The sequence below is a fragment of the Myzus persicae genome, unplaced genomic scaffold (assembly GCF_001856785.1).
Source record: "Myzus persicae strain clone G006 unplaced genomic scaffold, MPER_G0061.0, whole genome shotgun sequence".
Lineage (NCBI taxonomy): Eukaryota > Metazoa > Arthropoda > Insecta > Hemiptera > Aphididae > Myzus > Myzus persicae.
The window spans coordinates 273,117-299,694 of NW_019101729.1; the positions used below are offsets into that span (position 1 = coordinate 273,117).

General features: G+C 31.1%; 2 protein-coding genes across 5 annotated transcripts in view; one reads left to right on the top strand and one right to left on the bottom strand.

The window, feature by feature from the left end:
- The window catches only part of LOC111030263, a 128,374-nt gene that overhangs the window by 41,461 nt on the left and 60,335 nt on the right, over positions 1-26,578 (top strand). For 3 of the 4 annotated variants that reach the window (XM_022309676.1, XM_022309678.1, XM_022309679.1), the window contains one exon: positions 24,224-24,286. In XM_022309676.1, the coding sequence (XP_022165368.1) occupies positions 24,224-24,286 (63 nt within the window). Of the gene's footprint in view, positions 1-2,800; positions 2,937-24,223; positions 24,287-26,578 lie in introns of those variants that run through there. The other variant, XM_022309680.1, reaches the window with a different exon arrangement.
- On the bottom strand, positions 6,830-7,837 carry LOC111030264 (transcription factor Adf-1-like). The gene is made up of 3 exons (XM_022309681.1): positions 7,708-7,837; positions 7,426-7,576; positions 6,830-7,331 (listed from the first exon to the last, which is right to left on the bottom strand). Exons 1-3 carry the CDS (start codon positions 7,835-7,837, stop codon positions 6,902-6,904), a joined length of 711 nt encoding a protein of 236 aa, XP_022165373.1. The 3' UTR covers positions 6,830-6,901.

Here is a 26,578-nt window from a genome sequence, read left to right on the forward strand (position 1 = left end):
TTACTATTATTAGTTAGGTCTATGCGAGCCGAACAAGTTATTTTATTAGATAATATGTTTTAATATTTATGTTTATAATTTATAGAGTAATTTTTTTGATTTAAGTGCTTATTTTTAACCAAAAAATTAAAATAATGGCGTTCCGTGTATTTTTTGAAGAAAACATTATTTTGTATTATTTTCATAACATAAAGCATTTTTTTTTAAATTTAAGTTTAGATTTATTAAATTTTTAATTTTGGTAGACCTCGTAAATTCGGAAGTTCACGTGTAATACCAGTGCCAAAATGTCGGTACATGTAAAAGTAAAACCTTCATGCATCTAGTATATTTTTAGCACTCAGTAAAATGCTTTTTTTCTTATTATTTAATATTTTTACCTTTTATTATTTATTGCACACACACACTTACACACTAATAATAAAATAAATACAGCAATGAATCTGAATATATTTTTGGTTCTGTAAAAACAAACTTTATTCAATTATTATTTGTGGAAACTGTAAACTATATTTGAAATCAATCCACTAACACATTGGGCGCGATTCTTACACATCACACACATATACCAATACGATAAACCTCTGTAAACTATACATTGTATAAAATTAAACTAATTAGTTATTAATAACCTCCTAATACGACGGCCTAAACCATTAAGATCGAAAGTCCAAAATGGTACATTTTACAGGAGAGGAAGAAACGTTTCCACCAATTCGTTGGCCTAATTCCCTAAATCACTAAGGTCGGATCTCCATCATTTATTACAATATATTTATATGGCGATACGACTTTTTCGATTGATTTTCGAAAAATTAGAATAATGTTGTGTCGAATAATAAAATTAAAACTTAAAATTTAACATAATTTATAACCTCTAACTTAAAAGTAAGTAGACATCAACATATGATATTATTTTAACTTAAATGTCTCCTTTCTTATGTTTTCCGTTTCTATGATATTTCGAATTTGACCGGTTGACCTTTTCGGTGCAACAGCGCTCAATGTTGGTTTGACGTCACTGCTGATGCTGCAGCGGAACTAATGACGTCACATCGATCGATATAGTTTATATTATTATGTATTAAATAGTATGAAAAGTAGTTCAGCTATTAAGTATTTTTACCATATTATCGTCAAATATATTTATTAATTTAAAAGGATAGCTGTAAAGTGCAGTTCATTAGATACATTTTATTCTGAAAAACCAGTTCGACTTATATCACTAAATGCTCAGTAAATAAATTAAAAAGTTCATGTGTTCTTATAGTCCATACATTTTTTGGTAATTTATGATAGTAATAATTTTCAACAATGTATTGAGTTGAACTCTTAAATTTAATGTTATTTTTCTATAAAAAGTGTATATCCTAACGACAAATAAGAGCAATTCAAAATGCAAAATTTTTAATTTTTAAAAAAAATTGTAATACTTCAACTTTATGGGTGGAGCCAATTGTGACTATAGTACTTATATATACTTAGTGTCTTAATTAGTTGTGTGTTCCATTTTTTAGTTTTGTTTTTATTTTTTATCAAAAAAATATTGTAATAAAATTAAGTATGTTACACAAATAGTAGTATGACTGGTATAGAATTATTATAATTTTTGATGTTTTACGATGCATTTTTCTGTGTTTTTATATTCTATCGATTGTTTTTTAGTACCTAGTAAAATATCCAAGAGATTCTTGTAACTATGGGTTATAGGGTTATAAATCTAGTTTATATGGTAGGTACCTATATTTAAGAGATTTTTTTATTTGTTTAATTTTACTTCTCTGCAATATTATCTAAACAACAGCTCAAAACTATTTTTTTGTGTGTGAACATCTTCAATTTGATAAATGTTTTTTTTTGTTTTGTTAATATTAAAATTTTTTAAAAAAAAATGTTTTTTATTCATTACTTCATTCGATTTTATTTTATAACACACATCGTAAAAATAAACTATAGCTTAAAAGTATACTATCAAAATTTTAGTTTTTGGTATTAGGAATTATTAATTAGGATTGAAATTATACACAGGGTATGGTTAGTAGGTATGATTTATCTATGCGGCTCAACGTATCTAGTCATAATTATGTGGACTTATGAAGCTTGTTATATTGTTTGAACTTTATTTAAGCCTTATTCTCCTATTTAAATATTTTTTTTAATATAAGGGATTTATGGTTCTTTTCAAATTCAAAATAATTATACATTAATACCTGCTCCACATTCTGGTATCATACGTATTCTAATCGAGATGAATCCCCAACCCGGAACCTTTACCTATATCCTGTCGGATTTTTAAAAATTGTATTCCAGCATTCTAATATTTTTATCATAAATATGCATTTTTTGTTAAAATAATTATTCAATGTCATATTATTTTTTTATGTTTAATCAAGGTTAAAATACGAAAATATACGTTTTAATCACATTTATCTGATTGTGAATATTTGAATATTCAAAAAAAATTAATAATACACTTATATGGCTATATAATCACTAGTAAAAAACTTAAATAATATGTTCATATAGTTCATATAAATTGTAGGTAAACCAGTTTCTAATTTAAATAATGACTAAAATTATACCTACCAAGAAGTGAGATTTAATTTTAAAGTCAGTGTTCGTCGGAATGCCTACCATTAGGGTGATATGGTGTAAAGTTTAAGTAAAATTGAAATTTATGTTAAAAATAATAAAAATTCCTTTTTTATTTTGTTAACATAATTGCAATCTTAAATCGTATCTTGTAAATTTTGCATTTCTTTTGCCATAGTTACGAGTAAAATAATTAAGTTAAGTATTTTAAGTAAAAGTGTTTGTTTCGTTATTTAAAAGTATACATACGAAAAAAGTGTAATTCTACATCGTTTCTATCAACAGTAGCGTGTTAGTCAAGAACAGCTGGATTAATATACAACTACAAAAATCACAATAATATAGTGAGTTGTGTCAATAATTAATTGCCATCTAATTTAATAGTTTCCTCACAAATACAAGTTTAAACAAATTTTCTTCTAACAAAATTAATGGATTTTTTCTATGTTTAAGCTACTTGTTAAGATTACCTTATTATGTTTATGTACCTATACAACTAACAAATTTTATAGGTAGAAAAGTAATATTTTTAATGAAAAAAAGGAAAAGTTCCTTACTAATGTAAATATATAGGTACATTTAAAACATATAAATATAATGAATGATGAAGATTAGTGAGATAACCTATAGTTTTTCTTGAGTTTCGAAAAATATTGTTTAAACTATTAAAGGTTTAGCATTCAGCTACAATAATGATGAATCACAAATCCATTTGAATTAAAATGCCATCGAGAAAATATGTAAGTCACGTCGTGGCGGAAATTCGAACACAGATACAAACTCCAACTGACCCAGTACCTAAATATAGTTATTAAAGTACCATATAGTCGGTGAATAATGGATATTTTATCAAGTGAAGTTCACGAGCACGCATTAAGGCTGTCACGTTATGCCCAGATTTAGTGAAAATGTGAATTGGTAATGGTAAACAGCGCCAACTTATATTACACGTCATATAGGTATGAAATTATTATACTTCAGCGCCGCGACTTCTGAGAAAATATTTATTTTATTTGTAATCGCTAGATGAAAAATATTAGTAATTATTAGTAATCATAACTACGGGCATAAATACACAAGAGTCATGTCTGCTGCAGTGTAATATACTAATGTGAACGATGTATTATCTTACACATTTTAAAAATAATACATAATATCAAGATATAGATAAGTGAAATAGAGTAGGTAACAGACATAGTGTCTGGGAATCGCATAAACTACACGCACTAATTATACGCTTCAAGTAAATGAGACGTAGTTACATTATCGTGGTTAAACGCTGTACAGAAAAACAGTTGCACCTACTAACGATAAACGTCCTCGCTAAATACATTCAAATATTAATTACACTTTTTTATTTTTTTTTGGAAAAACGGTTTACAATGGTCGAATCAGGTAGAACCCCCATTACGCATTAATTTGCGTAACTACTGGCGCCAACTAAATAATAATTTATTAAAAGATGGATTGGAAAATATTCCGACGGTATACAACGAATTAATGTTTTTATTATAATTTGTCTTACAGTATAATATATAGAACGATATGCGAGTGAACCATATAAACGTCAGTCGTTGAAAGCTTTACTGATCGCGAGAAAAAATTAAAAATAGCCAGCGATGAACACGTGAAAATTTCATGAAATTTGTATAATATAATCGAATAAATCGGTAACATACATACACACAGACTCGAGTGTCATAATTATAATAGTGCACACGTTATTGCATCTGAATTAAAAATACCTATTCGATCAAACGAAGAGTGGAAAATCCTTTTGAAAACGTAAAACGTGCGAATAATAATATTATATTGATATTAGTACACAGCATTGTGACTCACCAGAGCGCTTTTCACTCAACGGCAGTCGGCGGTCGTTATTCGTCACGTCGTATGGAACAATATAATATCAAAATTCGTTTTTAGCAAACAGGATGCAGTTGGTTTAATTCTGCAGATGATGTGTATGAGATGTTTCCTGAAGCGTGTGAACCCATTTAAATTCGATTTTTATGCATACGACGGTTTTGGCATCGTATATGTTATTAGCGAAAATGATTAAAAAAATTGCGCAATTCATTCAGAGATGTTAAAGCGTATACAGGTGGGCTTTACGTAGGTGAATGCCATCCGCCAATATCGTTCACTGTTAAGTAATAGATAATAGATTTATAGTTTTAAATTTCGTTTTATATTTATTTAACAGTTAAGTAATAGATAAATAAATATAAAACGAAATTTAAAACTATAAGAGAAATACTAAGTTCACAGTGTCAAAAAATAAATGTTTTTTAAATCACAAAGGCATTTGGATGTGCATTAATATTATTGATTAACATTTGATATACAAATATAATATCAGTACACAAATGTGCAATATCATTTTTTTATAAGCATTTTAATTTGATAATAATTAGTAGGTGGGTACGTATAAAATGTTTCAATGTTCATCATATAGATTAAAACTATTGTATATATTACTATCATTATTGTTACTGCTGCAGTAGTAGGTGTATACTACACTGATACTTGTACTAATTAGCGAACTCCATTCAAACATTAAAATCTAATCACGTTTATACAAAAAGAAAAACATCAGGTTGCGAACATAATAAATTACGTAATATAAAATGGGTAGATACGTGATGTTCAAAACTATTATTTTAAAATATAAACCATCTAAAATAATATTAATAAAAACATGAATTAATGATTAAAAGAAAACTTTTTTTGTGTCCCAAACACGACAATTACTCGTCACATCATTTCACATTTTGGTTTTATATTTAAATTTTTAAAATACTACTCATTCCTAAATTATTAAAATCCCTAGTGGTATCTAAAACAAATACAGCAAATCGATAATTGGATTCGTAAAAAAAAAAATACTTTTAACCGTTCAGTGTCCCACCGTGTTTGGATATTTTTTATTGAAAATGGCTGTATTATAGGTGGTCAATTATTGAACCATCACATTATCTCGCAGTCAAAATCAGTTCAGGAGCCTACTATAAAATACTCTGTATTTATAGGTTGTACCTATATTGTATAACAACATATCACAATATGTATTATTTATTAGACCGTAAATATCTGTTATGCAAAATACTAAAATGTAAATGCTAAATGCAGTATTATGAATTCCCACATTCAATATAAATTATTTGTTTATCAATTACCTACCTATACAGTGAAACGTGTTCAGTTTTTAATCGATTCCCGTTATTTACTTTATAACTATGAACTAAAAACAATGTCAATCTGTTCATAAACTCTTTTGGTAATAATAGTTATATGAACCATAATTTAATTTTTATATTTTGACCCACCATATTAGGAGAAAATTAAAAATGTTTTTGTTGCATTTGATGCTATGAAAGTTGAAATGTTATTTCAAAAGCTTAAATTTTAAAGTACGGCCATACTCCTATAAGCAGTTAGTAATCATGTGGTCGTTTTCCACTTAATACAATATCATGAAGTCTTACGGGTTGATCGATCGAAGCATATACCTAATCGTAATTGATTCACGAACACTAAAAGTTGATTTTGAAGAAATGAAATCGAATTTGTAAAAATCGCACGTCTCATTTTAATTTCATAATATTTCACTGTTCAATATATAATACATCTAGCTATGTTACACATTGAATAGATACATTACATGATCACTATAATAATATACTGCTTGTCTATATCTAAATAAAAATGGAATGATTATGGTCTCACCTAGTGTTTTAATGTACCTATAATAATTAGTTGTACAGGATACATATTTTATGTCTATTCGACTGTGCACAAAATTATATATGATGCAAATATTTGTTCAGTGTTTTTTATTATTTTTTTTTTACCTGTAGACCAGAAGCATAGCTCACTATAATTAAACACAGACTGTATAATGGCTACTTTACAGAATTACCCGTTTATAATTCATAGGAATATAATGTTCATGGCTACACAGAGGCAATGAACACGACAAATAAAAACAAACTGGTTATTTACGTGTAAAAAATGTTTGTATTATTATTTTTTGTTTATTTATTTCATTACAATAAATCACTTAAATTGTTTACAATATTGTCACAATATAAAGGTAAGTAAAATGGTTTTTGACCTATAATTATGTCATCTATACATCAATACAACATGTGAACATGAGAGTATATTATTAAAGTAGTGTACTAAATAATAATAATAATAATAATATAATAATAGTAGAAGAAAATAATATGTACAGAAGTCACAGGGAGACGACAAAATAATAAAAATATCAATATTATGATGAAAACACGAAGAGGACGAGTATTCATCTCAATACTGGTTCTTCGCCGTACTCGGCCTCGTAAAGCATGTGCAAGATCCTCATGCGCATTTCGGCGTTTTTCCGTATGGGCAGACGGCGCAGCGACGCGACGCAACTCAGCGCGAAGTGTTCGTCGGAGTCGGTGGCCGACTCGGACGAGTCGTCCGACCCCTTGCGCTTGACGCCGCCAACGCCGGGTTCCATCATCATCATGGCTGACGGTTCCTGGTGCACGTGTAGACCGATGCCGTTGAAGCACTGGCACCCGGCGCTGCCGATCGGCGGTGTCGTCAACTCGGCCTCGCACATGTCGGACGCGATGGACACCATGTCGGCGCCTTGGGCGTCCGCGGCCGTCCGGCTGTTGTTGTCCATGTCCGCGTTGCAGTCGTCGTTGAACTCGGCGCCGTCGAAAGCTCCGGACATCTTGTAGCTGCGGAAACAATACATATGCGGAGAACGCGTTAATAACAATATGCAAAATAATGTGTCATCGAGACGGGACTACATGGATATATCGTCATTACTCTCTGGGCTCGATGTGCGGTATCAGAAATGCCATCTCGTTGTAGTAAATCCACATTTTCTTCTTGCCCTTGGGCCCAAACGTCCGCTGCAGCCGGTGGAACCGCATGAACGAGTCCCTGAGCGTTCTCCACCGTTTTTTCACTTCGGCCTCTGCAAATGAGAAACGAAATCATTATTATTATTATTATTATTATTATTATTATTATATAAGATTATATCGGGGGTGTGGGTGGGAGAGAGGGTGGTATTTCGTGTGGGTGGCCGGGAAGCGGGAGGTGTACCGGATTGCTTCATTATTTCGGCCACTTCGCGCCACGCTTCGTCCCGAGCAGACATCTTTTTGCACGCCTGCACGCTCCTGTCGTACAGCACGGGCCGCCGCTCGATCTCGGCGATCAACTGTTCCTCCATGTTATCGTCGTCGCCGGGCCGCCGCCGCCGTCGCCGTTTCTGTCGCCGCGCTATGGTTGTTGTTGCGTGGGGATGTCGTTGGTCCGTCGTCGTCTTCGTCGTCACCGCCGCCGCCGATTATTACTGCCGTCGGTGGGTGCGATCGTTGGCTTTCAGTAACGCTTTCGCCGTGAAAACGATGTGCAACCCAACCGTCGCTGTGCGGCCAAACGACGCGCGGGCCACCTGTACCGGGGTACACGACTGCCGCAGTGCCGCGGCAGTGGCGGCGTCGGCGGCGGTGGCGGCGGCGACGACGACGGCGACGACGACGACGACGACGACAGCGACGACAACCACGGGCGACGGAGGCGGCAGCGGCGGCGGCGGCGGCGATGGCGGTGGTTTGCGTCCGCTGCCGTCCGGCTGCGCGTGCACTGCGTCGTGCCGCGGCGGCGGTTGTTGCGTGCGCGCCGGGGTGCTGCGCAGCCGACGGCGCGCCCCCCCCTACTCGGCTACCGCGTGCGGCGGCGGCGGAACGCGAGTCGCGAGTACGCTGCAGCCGTTACGGCGACGGACCAGACGCTGCCCGTGCAACGACCGCCGCCGCCGACAAAATCGATTGCAGCGGCGGCCGGCGACAACGTCGACGGTGAAGCGGCGGCGGCGGTTGAACGCACATCGCGGCATACTGTTTTTCGGTTTTCCCTCTCTACGGCTAAAACGTACAACGATAATATCATTATTATTATAATACCGTCGCGGTGCTTTGTACGACACGCGCATCCGACGGCCCCGTGGCCGTCCACACGACACGATGGCGACGTTACTACGACGTGCCGTGTTTATCGATCGCCGCGTGTTTTTTAAGCCGGCGAGAAAAAAATTCGTACACGTTCATCCCTCAGTCCCACCAGTCGGTCGATTGTATTATTTTATAATTATTGTATTGTTTTTATTATTATTATATTATGTGGCCACCCACCTTCGTTATATTTCATCACGACACCGTGTCATGATCATCCGGATCGAGTAAACGATGACGGTGAAAAAACCGATAATTATGATCAAATTGTACCTGTTAACGACTGATAAATATATCGAAGTACTATATACGTATACTCGGTGGCGTATGGAGGCGGGGATTGTTTTGGACGTTGAAACAACCCCCATCGGTCGTATTTATGGAAAAAAATATATATACCATATGATTCAGATTTCTACTAAATATGTCTGTTGTCACATATAGTTATATTTGGTGTTTGATGTTATTGATATGAAGATTGGCTATATACAATGGTCAATGGAGAGTATATATAAAGCCCGCAAGTGTTGTATTTAAATATAAACAATTAAAGCACCCTCCTAAGAAAAACAATACTGGTTACTCGCCATGTATGTACAGCACATAGGACCGAAGCCGCCGTATTCGCGATTGTCACACTTCGATTGTTTTCTTTTCTTTCCTGCTCACGGTATAGGCATACCACGCAATGCATCGTTTGAGGTGCCGGTGGGGAGGGTTTTTCTCCGTATAAGTTTAAAACAGACAATAACATTATAGGTAAAAGTGTTTCTGCATGAGCACACATCCGGGTGTGGAGGGGATGTTCGAACCCGGAAAACTGATACCGCCCTCCCCCCCTCGAATTCGGTACTGGTTTCCGGCAACGATGTACCTTATAGTATATTATTGTAATAAATTGCATTCGACCGCCATCGTCTGCAGTATCGCCCTCGGTAAACCAGAATTTTTCGATCGTATGGCGAAGTATTCTTCTTTGATTTGCTTCTGAGAATTAGTATTGTATATTAAGTTTTAGTGTCGCGAGTCCTTGAAAATGATTAATCAAATAAATTTACATCTTGTTCATCCGTATCGCACTGCATCAGTTGGCACAAACGCACCGCTATTATTATTATTATTAGCTATTTTCTTACAATTTTTCATCGTCTCTTACCCCGTGACTATTAAGTGCAATCAAGTATAAGAGTAAATAACCAATATGTTAAAAGTATTAAAAAAAAAAAATGAAAAATCATAGACCCTTAATATTGTTTACGAGTAAATTTTGACATATTGATTGAGTAGAATTATATCCATATAATATGTATACGATATATTAGCATTCTCTACATTTGTCATTGTGTATTTACTTTTAGGTAAACATTTTGTTAACTAAAATTGTCCAAGTATTTTATTTATCCAAGATTTATACATTTTAAGCAATTATACAATTGTATGTTTTTAGAATATTGATGCATGGGGCATATAGAAAATTATTCGAAGTAAAACCTTTTCTTTTATGAATAACTCTCCACACATCTAAATAATAAGAGATATTTAATATCGATATTTAATTTGAGGTTTGCACGCTTAGAAAATTGTTAGTCCGGTTTTGTGTAAATTATGTGGTCACCTTACAATATGAAATATAACTAATGAAATCAGAAAATATTATAATCGTTAAAAATAACGGAAATAAATTCAATAATAAATCAAAACAATTCGTAAAAACATTATTTTAAAAAAATAATACAAACCAGTGTAAGTAATTATTAATTATAAGTGAACACGCTCTTTTTTTTTAAATAACTAGCTTCTCATTAATTATGCAAATCAATACTCTGTGAGATTATCAAGATACCTATTGACAACTTGTATATTATTAATGTATATTTTATTATACTTCTGACATATTATGCAAAGTTGTAAAATACACAACTTAAAAAAACATGTGGGTTTGAATGCGTAAATATCAAACGCATAAACGATACACGTCTACTTAAGTATATTTACTTAGTAGGTTTTAATAACCTTGAATTTTGAAGAAAATATTTTTAAAATTAATAACTATATTTCAAAAAATTTGTTGAGTATATACACCGCATTTTAAAATGCCCAATATATTTTTCAAACATATTGAAATTTAATTGCTACAAATTCATTAGTTCATACGTAAACGTTAATATTTGGACTCTATATAATTGTATTGTCTACTGAGGTATTCATTTAGTTTCACTTGGAGGCTTTTTTCATTGAAAACTTCTCACTCTGGTTCGGGCAATGGATATACTGCCTAGATAAAGAAACATAAAATTGATCCAAGCAATTTATTATTCATTGTATATATTATTCAACTTTAAGCTTCAAAGAAATCTCACTATCACATATTTTTTAAGCTTCTACAATAATCTATACAGCCGGTATTGCCTCTCTGCATTTTATGTATTAACGTACTACCTATATAATATTATTTTGTATTTAATCATGTTCAAATTAAACTAATTTAATAGTAAAGAGGTTGTAATACAATTTGAATTAATGTAACAGTAGTTATATGACAGAATATAAATTATTTGATTGCATATTTAACTTTTAATTAATATCTAATATTAGAAACGTTCAATATTATGCACAGCACAATGCTTATATATAATAATAAATTGATTGACATTAGGTAGGTAGGTAGGTAGGTAGGTAGGTGAAAAGAATTGTTTTCTCTTAAAAATCACTAGAGTACGTATACTGAAACATGGAACTTTTTTAATATCAGATCTTCCAAAAGTTTCCATTATAATTATTTTATAATATATTTCAAATATTAAAATATCTTGAAAATATTTTGGGACTAAAGAATATCATGCTAGGAAATGTATCGAGACGACTTATTATTACTTCCGAAGGTTTCTTGCCGGGTTTTTATATTAAGGATAAACAAAGGAGACTGCCGATCCCGGAGGCTGGCACTATGTTCCACGGGCACATTGTTTTCGATCTTATACATTATTTTTTTTCCCGGAGTCACTGATGGTTTAATCATACGGTAAAAAACTCACTGCGTATACGGGCAATATTATTCATGATTATTTTTAACGTCGCGTTCAATCAAGAGTCGCCTACGCGGCTATGCAACAATAACTCGCGAATATACGCGTCGGACACAATTATATCATATCAGTAGTGAATCGAAAGTCCGAAACCATGGATCCCATCAACAGGTTCAAGAGGGAAGGTAAGCTTATATAATATTTCGAGTGTTTGGATATCGTTAATGGCTTTTTTTTTGTGAAGTTCTATTTTTGACGAGTTCGGTCTAAAATGTCATAATAATAATTTGATTACATGTTATATGAAAATTCCAATTAAAATATTTAGAAAAAAACACACTATTTAAAGCATGTCCTGACATATTATTATGATGTGTAGACTGTATAATAATTAATAGTATAGTTAATAACTTAATAAATAATATATTGGGAAGAACTACGACTTTTTCGTCACTATATAGTCGTTACTATATTGTTGCATACTAATATATTGATGCTTAATTTATTACTAATTAACGATATAATATAGAATAGAAAAAATAGGTACTCATTACTCGGAGGCGTTCTTAAATTATTCTACCTATGATTATACAACAGTAGGAAACATATTTTAATATCCCAATATTTTATGAGTGTTGTTCTCGTATATTATATAGGTATTTAATAATCTTTCGTCTTTTTAATTTAACGTTATCGGTACTCAAATTAATTATCAAATTAAAATAATGTATATTGCTCTTGTTCGAAAAGATTACATACATATACGCCACATAGTAGGTTATAATAATGATAGTAGAGTGAGATAACTCTTTTTTTTGTAGATTAGAATCTTAATAAATCACGATTTTTGACCGTATACTGGTTGACGATCGACGGTATACTCATCCGATTATACTTGTGGCAATGTTCAGTTTCCGACATTTAAGATGAACAATAGAAACATTTAATTTTAAAGCAACGATAAAAATCGGCGATAGGTACTTACTATAGTTATTATATTCGTATATATTAGTAAGTATTTTAAACAATAATAACATTGTGCAACAATGGCGCGTAAACAACATTGTTTTTTTTTTATTAAAGCTGTTAAATAAAAAAAACGTTAACCAATTAAATCGCAAAACTCGTATTTCTTCATAATTGTAATAGAGATTTGTATAATATTGATTCTGTATAAATTTGATTTGAAAATAGGACGTAACGTGTTTACACGTGAAGCCTGCAGATGTTAAGTACTTTACGTTTTGCTTAAGGTGTGGGTTTTAAATATTTGACTTGTGTCACAATGGATGACATCTGCTCTTTGCAATTGAAGTGATGGCGAGTCGTTTTTCAATAGTGTGAAACGTACATATGATGATCTTACAGCATTTATTTGTATTTTCTATCATAATGTTTGTCTTATGGTAGTACATGTATTGTCCCATTAGAGAAAATGTGCCGTTTCTGTTTATACCTATATGGTCATTGGTCTGTGCGTTTAAGTATGAACAAATCTAGATTGCCTCCAAATAAATGTGTTCATCTGAACTCTGAATTATTGAAGAAGACTGTTTATAGAAATCTATCAACTGATTACTTTTGTCACGTAAGTCTAAATGAACCGAATCACGTGATATATTTTGTAGATTTAGATGGGTTATCGGCTGCAGGATATTTTGGGTAGAGAAAAATTGAAATTTCTGAAATATCCTGCAAGTATCTTGAGTGACGTCATATTTAATCTATAATCAGTATAGGAGTACCATCGGATGGAGATAAAAAATATTATGTACATATCATGTTTCGAAATACATCTTTAAACGTACTTCTTATAGACATTTATTCTAATAATTCCAGTTAAATGTATAATATTCAAATTTCAAATGCAAACAATATTATTTTGACTTAAAAGCATATCTATAATCTAACTCGACCAGTTCATCTTGGCCATCGGCAATTTCTCAAAATCAGGGGTCCGAAAATAGTATTGTATTGAAAAAACGATCGTAATTTGTAATATTATACCAACTAAAATGCTAAATTTTAATATTAAACATGATTTAAACATTTTTATATATACATATATATATATATATATATATATATATATTATATCCAACTTAAAAGATATTTATCATGACAAATCAGCATTACATTTATTAGTTACTTCTTCATGATTTTTATTTTTTACTAATTATTAAGTATTAATGACAAAAAATTCTTATTTTAATATTATATTGTTAGGAGTGATGGCTACACTGAATTTTAAATAAACTACCTAATACCAGGTAACCTATTACCTTTGACGTCAGCCGAGCGCCAAAATGAACTGGATGAGTTATAGCAAATAACTATAACAAAGAAATACTCAGTCATACTAATAAAAAAACAAAATATTAAAATATAAAACAAATACTATCATAAGTTACTATAAACTGAATTTTATATTTTTGTGTATGAATTTTGTAGTTGTACAAAATATGTTTAAATAATCCATTAATCATAAGATGGAAGCATAAAAATATAAAATAGTCTATTATAGTTGCTAATACTGCCTGTCTTCAACTTAGCAATACGTAAGGTAGAAAAATCGAAATAAAATGTTATTGCAAATATTTGCTGTTTGTATTTCTTTGATTTAATATAATAATAAAAAATAAAAAATAAGGAAATTCCTTTATAGATAGTTATTACTTAATTTTCTGAGTTATTATTTCTATAATTGTTTACTTATCCGCTTAAATCATTTATATCACAACTCAAATACCTTGAGCTTCAGAGATTTTAAATAATTATTTTGTTGAGTTGGCTTCACTTTCCGAGAATTCCTATTTGTATTCTTAAACGATCAGCTAATGTTATTATCCTTATTCAGGCAATTCATACCACATTGCGTGGTAAATTTATCATCTGCGAATATAATATAGTTCGAAACTTGTTTTTATGAGGGTCGTTTATCCAAGACTCGATAATATAATCATTAATTTTTTACTTTGAATCACGCATTTATTGATAGTTATTAGTAATTAGTATTATTATTTCGTTAATATTTATAGTCGTAATTAAGTAAAACTATATTGACCGTTTTTATTTCAAATTACTGACTTTAAACCCACGATATGCTAAAATTGCTTGTTGGTAATGTAAGAACATAGAAGTATTATACAATCGTGTTGCAATTATTTTATTTTTTTTTTTTCAGTAAACCGCGTTTAATATCACACACGCTTAATGAACGAATAATTAATTATTATCGATTTTGGGGAGTACCTATACATATTATACTTGCATTACGTTTAATTTGGAAATATTTCATCGACTACACTTTAAAATTATGGTCCGACGTTTTACGAATATTGTCGTTATTCATTTTAATGAATACGTCGATCTATACAACAGCGGACACGGGTGAAATCAAATCGACGAGGTGTACCTAGTATAGTATATAGGTACCTACCCGTCAATCCGTGAGAGAGCATAATGACATTTTACTCATACGTATAATATTAATATGTATTGTAATTTCGTGTAAATTACACGAAATTCGTCCGTAATGACTTCGTCCCCCCCCCCACCCATCCACCTCCGACGGCCAACACGCGTCATCGCCGTCACTACATGTGTTTGGGAAAACGTCGATTTCCATCAGCTTCTGACTGACGGACGGTCATCGCAAATCGCGCGGTGCATTGTAATAATATCCTTGTCGGCTGTTCCTGGAATGCGGATCGTCGTACAACAATATAATATCTTGACGATGTGCCGCTGCACATGATAATAATATTATATTATATTATAATAGCGCTGGGTGCCTCCTATATTGTAAATAATTATAATCTTAATAATAATATGATATAGGTACGCGACGGAGTAATGAAAAAAATAATAATCATCTTCGTCGTCGTCGTTGTCATCAAGTATATGTGCCCGCGACAATAACAAATAACAATAACAACAACTATAATAATAATAATAATAATCGTTTATATAGCGAGCACACGACGTGTTAAAGCTCATCGGCCGTCCGCACAGGTATAATACATTAATATTCGTATAATATTATTATATAAAGTCTTACGTAACACACACACACACGCATGTTCGACATGTAAATACCTCTATGTATGATACGTATATAGGTGTACGTATTATTGTTCGTCCTGCGGCCGCCGCCGTCTTATCCGCGGTTTTTCATCTCGTCTTCGTAGCAGGCCGCCGCCGCCAACATAATAACATAATAATATTATTGTTGTTGTTATTGTTTTTTTTTTTTTTCGGGTACCCATTATTCTTATCCTCCGGCTCGTGTACCTCTCCAAATACTATATGCTCTCTTTGTGAAACGCCGCCGCGGCCTTGACGACGATGGTTCCTCGGCGATTTGTGCGAAAAACGTCAATGATGTTTTTCCTGCAGTATGTATAATATCGTCATCGCGTCATATTGTGTATACCTAACGTGCGTGTATTGTAACAACTCTTGAGCAACGTCGTGCTCCGAGATCGTCCTCCGATTTTGAGCACGTAATACACACACACACGCACACACACACCCCGACACACAAAGGTATACAATACTACATCGGGTGATTCTCGTACAGTCGTAACTTCGAACACTCGTCATTTCAAAAAGTATAAATGTTCTTAAGAAAGAAATTTACTCGGTTTCTAGTCGTAAAAAAACAACAATTTTAAGAATCATACATATTTTTTATCTTTAACTTTTTTTTAATGTCAACATGCAGTTTTAATTTCGTATACCAACGGAGAATATTTTTCTAAGTATTTCGATGCATACAAATCGAAGAAAAGTAGTTTATGAGTTGTATAAAGGTATTCAAAGTTTGATGAACGGAGTGGAGTGGTACGACCGCGGTTACCACGCAATATGTTGGTCCACCGCTCTGCTCAGTTTAGACAACTTTAAATACGTACCTCATATAGTCATATACTATACTCGTCCTAACTCCTAAGTACAATTTTTATATATCAAGTAATTCAGAAAAGTATACTGCTTTCGAAGATGTAATTCAAATTTTAATTCAAAAAAGTAAAAAAATTACGAGGATAAAAAATATTTAAAAATAGGTACATAAATATAATATTTTTTTAAGTTTTATTTTGTGACGACTGGAAACCATGTGCAAAATATTTTCAAAATATTAATACTTTTGAATAATGAATGTCTTACATTTAATGAATCACCCGGTAAACCTGATGCCCAATATAATAGTATACCTGGTATATTTAATAATATTATACTTACAAATACGACTTCTACTATAAGCTACGTATCTGACGTCTCGTGGAGATGATTCGCGAAAATACCTCTATATACGTCTCTTTCATCTTAGAATAATATAATAATAATAATATGTAAATAATTACACAACTCCGGGCAAACCACGGCCACGATGTTGACACGCGACAATAATTAGATGTATAGGTACTCTCACATAATATATGATATGAGAATGTTTGTGGTATGTATATATGTATATAATAATTATAATACACATATAGGTACCTAGGTACAGTGGTACACATCGTTGCAGTGTATTTTCGCACACTCAGTTCTATACTCACATAATATACGTCACATACTATTATACATAATATATACGACGATAACAACGATTGCGGCAATAATCGTAAAGGTATACCTTTAGCCGGGCCCTGCAGCAGTTGCAGTGTGCGTTTTATTAATAAAAAAAAAAAACTGCGCGGTTATCTGTGACAGCTACTTGACGGATTTACCACGCTTAGTGTCGTTATTTTCGCGACAAAAAAGAAAAAAAATCGTGGCTTTAAAATATTTACCCATTTTTTGTTTTTTATTACGGTCGTATTTTTTGTTCTTCAAAAGCGACGAGATATTATAAGTCATCTCGAGTGTATGCACATCATGTATACTCTTAGTTCTTACAATATGCATACGTTTGTACCGTAGTCTGTATATACACACTGCAGAGTACATAGTAGGTACATATGGTATATTATCATATATATGTCATGCATAATAAATTATAATATATACTCGATTTCATAACACGGATGACACAAAACAATCGTCGCGATGAATGTTTTACAAATCTTTATAGTCTCTTACAGTGGCGTAGCTTTGAGTATTTTTTTTCTCGTCGGATGGGGGGAGGCAAAATAAATTAAATATGTTTTACCTATTGTGCACGACTAAAATTCTAGTTAGTAAAAATAAATATATATACACCACTACCACCTACAGTAAAAATATTTTAATGACTATGATTAGTAATTACATAAACGTACGCAGAAAAATAATATCTAAACGCATAATTACTTTAGAAAAAAAAATAATGATATGTTTTATAATATATACCTAATAAATTAGAGCTTAAAACAGAGATAGGCAAAGCTCACTATATAAAATGTGAGAGCCGAGAGGACAACTGATATGGCTATACGTCATATAATATTATAATAATAATATGCGGAAGCCGATTCTCGTCCGGATTGATAAACGCTCATTAGTCAGTATAGATCGATAAATTTAAATATACCAGCAAAAGTTCTAGTTTTTTCCACAGGAATGCCATTTTTTTTTAAATAATTAAGTGATAACTTCTATTCTGTATTAATATAAAATAACAATAATAATTAATTAACAAATTATTATAATATAAAATATATATTCTAAATTTCTGGAGATTTAAACCAATTGATATCCTCTGCTTATACATAATCAAATCGATAATATAATGCAATTTCATAGAAGCTTCCGAGATAATATGAATGGGAAGTCGCAGAAAAATGATAAAATTGTATATTTATACTCGTATATTAATAAGCATTCGTGAGTATATTTTACTTAAGTTTTTCATCGACACAATTCATAAATTGTTTATATATTAGTATTGAAATGTGTCATCTTACAAATACATTTATAATTAATTAAATCTATCATATTCATTCGTGTTAAAATTTCAGGGACATATTTTTCTGTATATTATATTCAACCATTTAAATATTAAATGGATATCGTTTCATAGATCATAACACATGATTTCAGACTTCAGTTTAATGTAAAAAATGCCTTGAACGTAGTGCTTAATTCGAAATCACTGACCCACTTAATTTTTGTAAGTTATTAATTTATTTCAAACATAAGACTTTTTTTGTTCCTTGTCATCAAAATATGAAGTAAAAAACGAATTTAATTCAACCTCATACGTCCAACTGATTTTATATTATTTGTATCAAGTTCTTAGTTCAGAATCTTGTAGGCAGTAGGCGTTTATACAAAAAATATGATTTTTGTTGGGTATTGGTTAGGTAGCTCAAGGAAAATTACTATGTTTGTATTTTAGCATAATATATAAAACTATAATAGTATAATTATATAGGTTGAAAATACCATAGTAAATATTTTATGAATGTTTGTTATACCTACCTATTAAAAAATATAGAAAATAAGGATTTAAAAAATATTTATGTATATTTAATTATTATCAATCGACAATCTATATTGATTTATGTTATATAAAAAAAAATTAAGACTTTAATCTATTAAAAATCATATAATGATATTTTTAATTAATTGATTTTTATAAATTATACTTGTATAACATTTATAATTATTACTATAGTTTTAAAGTCAAATAATTGTTTTCAGAAATTTATTTTATTTTACCCTTAGCGTATAACGATCACTGATCAGTATCTTTTCTAAATACTATATCACAAAGGGTTGGATTGCGAAACACTGGTACATCGTTAAACCGTTGTTAAACTATTACAAGGACGCAGTATAACTGAGTGTCTTTTGTCTGACAATTAATCAAATTGAAATTAATTAAACAGTTCTCATGTCCCTATCTTTCTTGGCTTTCTGATGACAGTTAAAATCACATCCTTCGTACAATCTTAATAGATCAATTTTGAATTATCGCAGTATTTGCTGTATTTATATTGTAATGTGCTTCTCTCACTTGTTATAAATTCAAAAATCAAAACATTGATTGGATTCTTTCTAATTTAATTTAAAATACTAATTATCAGAATAATACTATAGCCTATAGGGTACTTTAAAATTCATCTTGTTGTTTCAAAACAAAAATACCTTCTTTATTTATTTGTTTGTCCTTGCAGAATTATCCACCCACAATTCCAAGATTAAGGCAAGTAGTATAACGACCAACAGACACCAAATGCGAAAATACGATAACCTTATCGGTTATCTCCCACTGAGATTTAATACTGTTTTCGAGATTGAAGAAAGTGAATACTAAATATGATTCCAAAATTTAAACCAACGATTAATTACCTAATTATTTTTTATCTTTATTTTAAAATGCCCCTAACAATATTAATAATAGTTATTATTATGATTATATAAATCAATTTAAAACAAAATCATAATCAATCTTGTAATAATAAATAGTTATTGAACTTTCAAATAATTTTCAAAGATAAGTATAAATTATAATTTTACACCCATGCGTAAAAGTTAATGTTTATTAATATTTTACTAGCTTAGACGCTTAGTAAATAGTAATCATAATGTGATATTTATATTATTCCTTTCAAACTCATTAAAAACAAGCTTGAAACTTTTAGTTTAGCTATATAGTTCACTTGATTGATTTTTACTTTTTTATATTTGAAAAATTACTATGTAAGTTCTACGACATGTCTACATATAATTTTCAATAGCTGCCATTTTTTGGTTTTCTCTTATTCTTAAACACTGAGTTCATTAAAACAATTGATAGTAGGTACATTAACCATTTAGTAAAATATGGTTAATTAGCTAATATGGAGACATTTTTTAACACTATATTTAATTAGTTATTATTCTTATTATTTTTTTAATAGTTTTCTTAAGTATATATTTTTACCTTCGCGCAATCAAATTAGAATATGGTAACCAATCATAAAAAATTTTATTAGCATTTTTTAAAAGTCGATATTTTACAAAACAAGATTATTATAATGTATTCTAGTTTTGACAGACATTTTTAATGCCGCAGAAGATAGTATACTTATTTATATAAATTAATACCGTAAAAATTAACATTTGCTGGAATTATAAAACTATTAAAATCGTTCGATAGTCGAAACAACAAACTATGAATTGCAATTGTATACGATCATTTAAAACTCTAGTTTTATAGTACGGCGAGACCAATTAAACTATACGTAAATTGTAGGTATGACATTAATTTTTGAGTCCTTGAGAATAGAATTAACATTTTATAAGACGATGTAAGCATTATATGTATTTGTATAAAACTGTGTTATACACGCTTATAGTCAAAACTTCCTGAACAATAAAAATTGTTATCAAAAATCGTCTTCCTTATTATTATGAAAATATGTCTACTTTAATATAATATTAGATAGGTATTTACATAAATAGATAAATATAACAAGTCATTTATGACATTTCCGAATTGCAGAATTACTGTGGTAATAAAACCTTATAATGAATGTTGAACATCATGTTCTGTGGTTTTTGAAATGCCTAAGTAGTTGGGGGTATGCGACTATCATTGTTTATTCTTGATATTTTTAATTTCGCCACAAATCATGGACATTTTAATAAAGCCTTAACCTAGAGAACTCAATTAATCAATATGACGTCAGTTTTTACAAATTGAAATGATTTGCATTTTTTTCTCTCCGGCGCAGAATAAAACATATTCACTGCACACAAAAGGAGATCCACCTCGATACACGAGCTTTATTGTAATCTGCAAATATAACAATACGAAAAAAACTAATTATATACCAATGGTGTTCGTTGTTGAAAAAAACATACCTTTTAAAAAAAAAAAATATGTATTTTCATGCCAAGCGCATTTCAGAACTATAATAATAATAAATTAATGTTTGTTATGGAGAAAAAAATTCAGATTAATATCACATCAATGCTAATGTAAAAATTGCATTGACAGCGCATTGTTTTATGTATCACATATATTATAATATACCTATGATACATATACATGTATGATACGCCGTATATGTGTTTAACGAGTAAATGAGTTATTTTAATTTATTTATAACGTGTATGATACTCGTAAACATTACATAAGAATTATTATTATTTTATTTTTTTAAATGATTATTACGAATATTGAAGGTCATGTCGTAGGTGCAATTAAAGTAAACGTATTCGTTATAAACGCGTGTGTATATACTATATTGTATTGATACAACACCGACATCGTACATATGCGAATAATAAAATATTATCATAGTTTCAGTATAACTATTTATGTATAATGTATGTAAACCCAAAATGTATACTAAAAATTAGATCGATCAAATGACCAATGGATATGAGAATAATAGTATTTTATAATTAATTTATTGTTTACATATCTTAGGTTAGGTATACCTACATGCAATCAACACATAGTAAAATTGGCATTCTTACATACTAAGTATATTCAAATTAAAAAAAAAAAATGTAAAAACAATTTTAAATTGAAAAACAATGAACATGTATGGATAATTTCTGGGATTCCCATCACATGTAGTCAACTCGGAAATTAATTATCGACAAATAATTCATATTTTATCGTTATACACCAATACATAACCTAACCTATATCTTCAACAATTTTATTATTTTATTATAATGTTAAAATGATTTAATTTCGTTTACAGTACCAGCTTCTTTAATTGATATTTTTTTAAACTCTTTACTCACACGATTACATAATGTATACAATATAAGTGTATGTGCGAAGAGATGTCTGGTTGATTGTGGGTGGATGAAGCAAGCAAGAGCCAAGGGTCCTCTTCCGTTGAAGGCACTTTGGTCATTAAATAATATGAAATAAGATAATACTTACTGGCAGAACTAACATCATTGTATACAGTGCGGAAATTAAATAAGACATTGAACAATTAAATGTTACATTTTATATTAATGGAGTGTAATTTTATTTTACTTATATTACCTAGGTAGTGGTTAGTACGGCATGACATTTAAGAAACTTAAACTTTTAAGAGTTGACTGTGTGTAGCCGTGTAGGTGTATACAATTTTTCATACGGCTTGTATAGTGTTGTATCTTCTCTCTTTAATTTTTTTTATTCATAAAATCAGAAAATGTAGTGATGTTGGTAAAATGTATATTGTATAGAATATAGTGTCAATGACTTAACAATCTTAAACTAAACAAACAGCTTAAAAAAACCAATGGACATTTAACTCTTATAGAACTCCTCTATTGTTGGTTGTTACCCAATGCACAATCACCTTTATGGAAAAAATAAATTTTATAAATATCGGCAAAAATGTGATCCATTAATAATAGCTTAAAATAATTGCTGTATTAATTCTTGTCGATAATATTTAAATATGTTATTTTATATTTAACAGTTCATAAAGCTTTCTTTCAGCGTGGGTTTATTATAATAAATTTAGTGTTCATAATTAGTAATTAGCTACTAAATAGGTACTAATCACTATAAAAAATATACATATTAGTTCGACGGTCGTTACTTCCACGGCTCCATAGTTCATTTAATATTTAAATCATTGTCAGCATAATAATATATTATCGTCTAAAGTGTTACTTTTCTTATCTTTTGTTGATAATATGAAATATACAATCACTATAAGGTGTTAACTATATTATTTATTTTATAAATACTAAGATTAACTATTATATTATTATTATTATTAATATCATCATCACATTTGTGTGGATGGATACAATAATAAAAGTTATCATTACAATATCACGTATATACAATAATAAAATATGAAGTAAAACATTATTATTTTCGCCATTTTACACTGTACATACATATAATACATATTTTATATTATTTAGGAACAGCGAGGTCGAGCGAAAAGTTGCTCTAATGCTGTATATTATACAAATGTGACCCTTTTAACAACGATACATTATCCATGTGCATCATCATTATGTAAAACGATGTTAGCAAAATGCTTGTTCGAGGTACTTCGTGGGCAGTTGGACGTCCAATTTTAAACGCTAAATTAGCGTTTAATAAACAAAAAATTAGTAAAGCACATCAAAAATAGCATTAAGCGAATGGTATAATGTTGACCGAAATTGAATATACTGAAGGAATCAATGCCAAAAAAACAAAACAATTAACATACGTGACATAATATTATAATAATAGGCGCCTACACATAATATCGATATTAAATCGTCGTTAGGTATTTATTATACTATACTAATTATAGGGATGAGTGGATATTCGTAGCAGCCGTAAGTAGATTGTAAGTGCAATAATATAATATAATATGTACACAGGAGATAAAGTGCTGCTTGGTTTATAAAAATGGAAATTATATTATTATGTATTGTCGTACATTCGTCAACGTCCGCAGAGCCTATACACGGCTAGGTATAGAAAATTAGGATATAAAACGCTAAGTGTTCGAACGCCAATCTACACATTCATATATATTAGATTTTTGCGCACAATTCACAGAACTTTGACGTGCCTATAGTTATTAGTTATTAGTGTCCGTCCAACGTTCGGCGCGTTATCAACTTAATATTATATATTGTAACAACTGTAAAGTAATCGTAGTATAAAATTTTGTCGTTTTTATGTTTCAGTTATGTCCAGTGATGCGAACAGTTTGAACGATATATATCAGGGGTTCATTAACAGCAGCGCAAGTGAGTTCATCCTTAAAATATTATATTATTATTATTATCCGTCTTAATTTTTGAACATCCTGCCTATATCTTTATCGCAGTGTTGTACTGATGTGCAACTGTTAAGACCTGAAAAAATTCTCCTCTTTCAGATAAAAAAAAATTATCAAAATCTGACATATCTACCCCCCCCCCCTCTCACCATACATAGGTATCAGACAGTAGATTAGTGGCAACGTATTATTATTAAGGTAGCAACTATAAAATACAAAATATAATTTTCAGATTTAATAAAATTGTGAGAAATTGGAAAAACCGGCACCGACACCCATAGTGATTATATACACTGCCTAGCTATAATTTATAATTTTAAACACGTTTGTAAAATATAATATCATCATGATCGGCCACCCGCGAGTTATGCAATACCGCGGGTACAGCGTAGACCTTATAATTATTTGTGTATGGCTAACGTTCAATTATTATTCGCCCGTGTGAGTATGTGTACTACGTCTACTTATCGCGGTAATTGTATACACATTGAATGCTAATATACTGGATTCGATATTCATATTATATTGTAATATTATCATCGGTAGGTACCCTGCACATAATAATATGATGTATTATCATGCATTTTAGTACTTCGGAACATCCGCGCGATCGCAGTAAAATTGAAACAGTCGATCGGTAAAACTACAAACAGTAAAATCAAACTTCGAATAGCGTTTTTGCACAAAGATTTTCAGCTCTCGCGACAACACCGTTCGTGATTCGTGCTGTTCGTACCGCGTTCAAGTCTATTATAACAGATAGATATACCTAATATAATAATTATTATTACCGGTCGCAATTATTATTATACGAGTTGCGAAAATATGACTGCTAATAATAATAACAATAATTGATACCCACACGCAGAACCACTCGCGGTACTCGGGGTTTTCATTTCGTAATGGATGGTACGGGTGCGTTGTTCGTAACAGCATAATATATTATTATAACTGGCTTCTCGTCGGTGGCGTGTACATGGGTATTATAATATAATATTGTGTACCTACTGCAATACTGTGGCCCGTTATTACAAAAATTAAACCGCGTTAGTATAATAAACCTAATATAATATTATTGTGTGTACCTACGTTTTACAAAATTAATGGAATTTCGAATAGAGTTTGTGCAGCGCGTCAGTGCGGCAGTCGGGGAGCGGATTATCTGCGAACGAACCTATTATGCCTCCAATATACATTATTTCGCACGGGCAGTGCATAACGGTTTTTAGGATGTACGACTGTGGCGGGACGAAAGAAAATTAAACACGTTAACTGACCGGCTACGGCTTTTATTTAAGGGGCAACAGTTAGGCAGTTTCTAATCTTGGAGCCACCTCCTGGGATCTACGAGTCTTAGTCGCAAAAGGTTATTAGTTTGAGCTGGTACCGACGAATTCTGACACTCGTACATGCACATGTCAATAACTCGACAACAGTATATATATATTTATGTATACAATTCACTTAACAAACTTTACGGCTACTTAATCTAGCTACTAGTCTCGACAAGGTTAACATTTTGGACTTGGAAAATAAGATTTCAATTCAGTTGAATTTCTGTTTTAATTTTTGTTTTAGTTACAGTTATGATTTTATAGAATCCATTGTTTCGATTTTTTAATTACAGTACAAAATTTAATACAATATATGATTAAATGTTTTTAAAGTGTTCCGTACAATCTATAGATGTTTTCCGCTAAATTCAGATCATTTTTCCACAATTAAAATCAAACAGTGTATACTAACTTAAGTTTTGTCAAAACTTTAGGTCATTTAAATTGAAATTTACGGCAGTTACTCGGTGGCCGTTGGTTTATCGGTCTCGACCCTTGGGCAAAGTCTATCGATGCGTGTTTTTCTGCGGAGACCCCGAATTGTTATTAATAATAACTTATTATATTATAAAGATTCCCCGGCCGTCCATCGAGTTCCTGTTCAATGTATTGTAAAGTTGTAACCGAATGTGTGTGCTTTTAAAATTTAAAACCAGAAACGACCATCGATAGTGTTTACCGCGGTATTCACCATTATTTCATATTGACACAGCCGTTGCGCGTCTTGCCTGCAATAATTAATAATAATGAATCGAAGGTGTTTGGCATAATACTTTTTATTGTAGCGAGCGTCAACTGAATTGTACGATTCCTCCTTACGGATAGGCAATATAAACGACATCCACACGTGCATTTAAACTATCTATGTTTCAACGGAGCTATTTCACGTCTTGCAATATTATTATGTACAATTATATTTTGTTTAT